Source organism: Ascidia mentula, chromosome 2 (genome assembly GCF_947561715.1).
Source record: "Ascidia mentula chromosome 2, kaAscMent1.1, whole genome shotgun sequence".
NCBI classification, from domain to species: Eukaryota; Metazoa; Chordata; class Ascidiacea; order Phlebobranchia; family Ascidiidae; genus Ascidia; species Ascidia mentula.
The window spans coordinates 14,479,651-14,482,623 of NC_138567.1; the positions used below are offsets into that span (position 1 = coordinate 14,479,651).

Sequence of the window (2,973 nt, forward strand, 5' to 3'; positions counted from 1 at the left end):
TTTCCTATTAAAAACAAGGGCTGAAAACAACATAGGGGTAAAGGCACTGTCAATCGCCTTTTAACGTACATACGATGTATGAGGCATCCATTTTGTTTCCATACCGGCTTATGTCTCCAAAACTTTCTGGGCATGTATTTCGTAAGCATGGCGAAAACTTTCGCTTTCAGGCCATAACCAGGCTTTATTCCTCGACCTGGTATAGGTCTTACATATATTTCACTTCGTACCGATTTGAACAAGAATTACTTCTAGTTCCTAATTGAAAATACATCGCAGAGCAGACCACATGTTTGTGTCTTTGTTTTCTGTTTTATTGTCAATATATATAAAAACTCTCGAAGGAAATGAAGCATAAACGGGCCTGAAACGGTGAAACGGTAACCCTGCAAGTGGCGTCGCATATAGGGACAGTAAGGCACGGAAGGTTACATTTAGTGCCATGGTTGAAATTCGCACAATAACATGTAGCACACGCGTACATTAATCACACACACGCATAAAATTTCGGGGTTGGAAACCCCGGGGTCGGCAAAACAGGGCTATTTACACAGAAAATGAAAGGTTACGGGGAACCTATTGGTCAAAACGCAAAGATCTTCCGAGCAGCGATGTTTGAAGACTTGTGTCAGTAGTAGGTTGGTGAAACCTTTGTTGAACGGGGGCATTTATATTGCAGCCAATGCGCATTTTGCCCATTGAAAAGGCAGTTGGATTGCCAAAGCACCCACAAAATAGCGTTGCTGTATATATATTTGGTTGTTCAATGGTTAAAAACTGTTTCATAAAGAAAGTACAACTTTGACGCTCAATAGAAATTAACGGATGGCAACATATCGGAACAGGAAATACTCGTTAATCCAGACTACCAGGGTCGCCAAACCGGCTCCGAATCCGTGCTTCCAATGTCGGATACTGGAGAACACGGTGCGCCATCTTCTGGAATTGCCGAGCCAGAGTGAGATTGCTGATCGGTTTCCATGACAACCTGTTGGACAGGCGCTGGGGTGATAGATCCAGATGAGGAGGATTGCGGGACGAGAACAAAGCTCCCGTGGATGTTGCTGCTGTTCTTTGCATCCACATCCTTTCTCGGAGTGGAGGAGGGCGACATGGAAAGTGGCGATCCGGGAGACTGGAATCCGGAGGAAGCGCAGGATGACCCGCTTTCGTGTCTCAGGTGACGATAGTTAGGCTCCTGGGAGCTGTGATCTGAGGGATGAGGACTTATGGCTGAGGAAGATGGAGATACTGATCCCTCTTCCTCTCTTCTGTACTTGGCTTCCGCGTGATCCCGCATGTTCAAAGCGTGTCTCATCTGCTGCTGTTGGGCCAACTTGTGATTTTGAGCCATTGCGGCTGCCATGGCCATCGCTTGTTGAATCTGGTTGTTGGGGGTGATTCGAATTTGCAGAGGGGAAATGGCTGAGCCCGCGGGCACTGGTGGGGCCCCAGTAAGAAGTGGAGCTCCCCTGTGGTGTTGCGGCATCATGTGAGGGGGAAGGTGGTTGCCCGTTTGCGTTGGGACGTTGCTGCCAAGGTGGCTCATTAATCTGAAATAGAAAAGAGTTTTTGAATACGGATTCTATATTGTTATGTTTTGTTAATGTACAAAAAACAAATCGTTGGAACAGTTAAATGATTTTTGTGATACAAAATCAATCAACCAGCAAAAGCGTTTCATTTAAATACATTTTTGTGAGTTCGGTACTATGATTGAATGAAATGCAGTTGTACAACAAAATATAATAAAAAGTACAAATATTTCCCGCACGACTCTCACCTCGCTTTCACTTCCGGGTGGACGTTTTCTGTTGAAGTTTCAAGAAAGTGCGAAACTTCGTTCTTGCATTCAACATAACCATTTCTGTACTTGTTGACAACACTCGGGTCCATCGTCATAGCAGCGGTCATCCTCTGGCGTTGGACAGTGCGAAGATATCGGACGGTCATTTCCAAAATATCAGCCTTTTCCAATTTGGAGTGACAGGTGCTTTGCTGTTGAAACAAAAAAAAGGTTTGATAATGTTCGTTCAAAATCAAATACATCGCATGGGATGTTATGGCAGTTAAACCTTCGAAGTAATAATCGATGCCCACCGAACGCCACGAAGCTAATGCAATATTTTTTTCTGTTCATATGACAGTTCTTCGAATAAATGAAATACTTACGTCTTTTCGAAGTGCGTTAAGAAGAATCGATTTGAGTTCGTTTAAACTTTTGTTTATTCTCTCCCTTCTTCGTTTCTCCATCAAGGGTTTTGACGCCTAGAGAAAAATAGAAGTTATTTAAAATATTTTTACACAAAATAGTTGAGTTAAATTAAATTCATTTTTAAATGAATACTTGCAACATGAATTCCAGCCTTTCAAAATTAAAACAAAAACTAATTCCAGAAAATACCCTTTTTAACTAAACTACTTTGTTGTACTTCATCCCTGACTAAGATTCGTGAGGTCAAAATACGTCGAGAAATATCAACTTACTCTGCGGTCATTTTTCATCACCGATCCGGCGGAGACCATGTGAGCAGTGCTGGTGTGTGGAGCCATTACGGTCTTCATTTACGTTATGTAGGTGGGTTTCGGTTGAAGCAAAAATAGTTACGAGCAGCGATGATATAATCCGTTTGAACAAGCAGATGCTCTTGTCAAGTTTGTCTTTTTACGCAATGCCTAATCGCCGAAAAAGATTTTCGCGATTCGTCGCAGATTTGTATCTGGAAAAGGAAAAGATTGTTTATTAGTTTGTTGTGAATAATATTTTAAACCAAAACAACACCAACAATCCGTTACTAGATGACTTTTATCTATTACAACAAAATTAGATTTCATTTCGTAAAACCCCAACACATTTGCCATCAAACTAGTCGGAATATAATGAGAAAGACTTTCGTGCTACGTGAACGTATTCTATATTGCTGATATTTAAACTTCAATATAATTTCTCCAAGTTCTGCCTTTGTATACAAC

General features: G+C 41.7%; 1 protein-coding gene across 1 annotated transcript; it reads right to left on the reverse strand.

Annotated features, from left to right (window-relative positions):
• Nucleotides 1–298: 298 nt before the first annotated feature.
• On the reverse strand, nt 299–2,745 carry LOC145889108 (uncharacterized). The gene is made up of 4 exons (XM_082979991.1): nt 2,488–2,745; nt 2,173–2,268; nt 1,784–1,998; nt 299–1,553 (listed from the first exon to the last, which is right to left on the reverse strand). The coding sequence occupies exons 1-4, from the start codon at nt 2,563–2,565 to the stop codon at nt 866–868; spliced, it is 1,077 nt and encodes a 358-aa protein (XP_082836117.1). The 5' UTR covers nt 2,566–2,745; the 3' UTR covers nt 299–865.
• Nucleotides 2,746–2,973: the final 228 nt, after the last annotated feature.

What these genes read in the sequence shown, in the direction of transcription:
- LOC145889108 (XM_082979991.1), bottom strand. Translation starts at nt 2,565, where the DNA reads ATGAAGACCGTAATGGCTCCACACACCAGCACTGCTCACATGGTCTCC. An exon ending in TTAACGCACTTCGAAAAGAC is followed by an intron (nt 1,999 to 2,172) that starts GTAAGTATTTCA and finishes TTGTTTCAACAG; the next exon opens with CAAAGCACCTGTCACTCCAA. An exon ending in CACCCGGAAGTGAAAGCGAG is followed by an intron (nt 1,554 to 1,783) that starts GTGAGAGTCGTG and finishes TTTCTATTTCAG; the next exon opens with ATTAATGAGCCACCTTGGCA.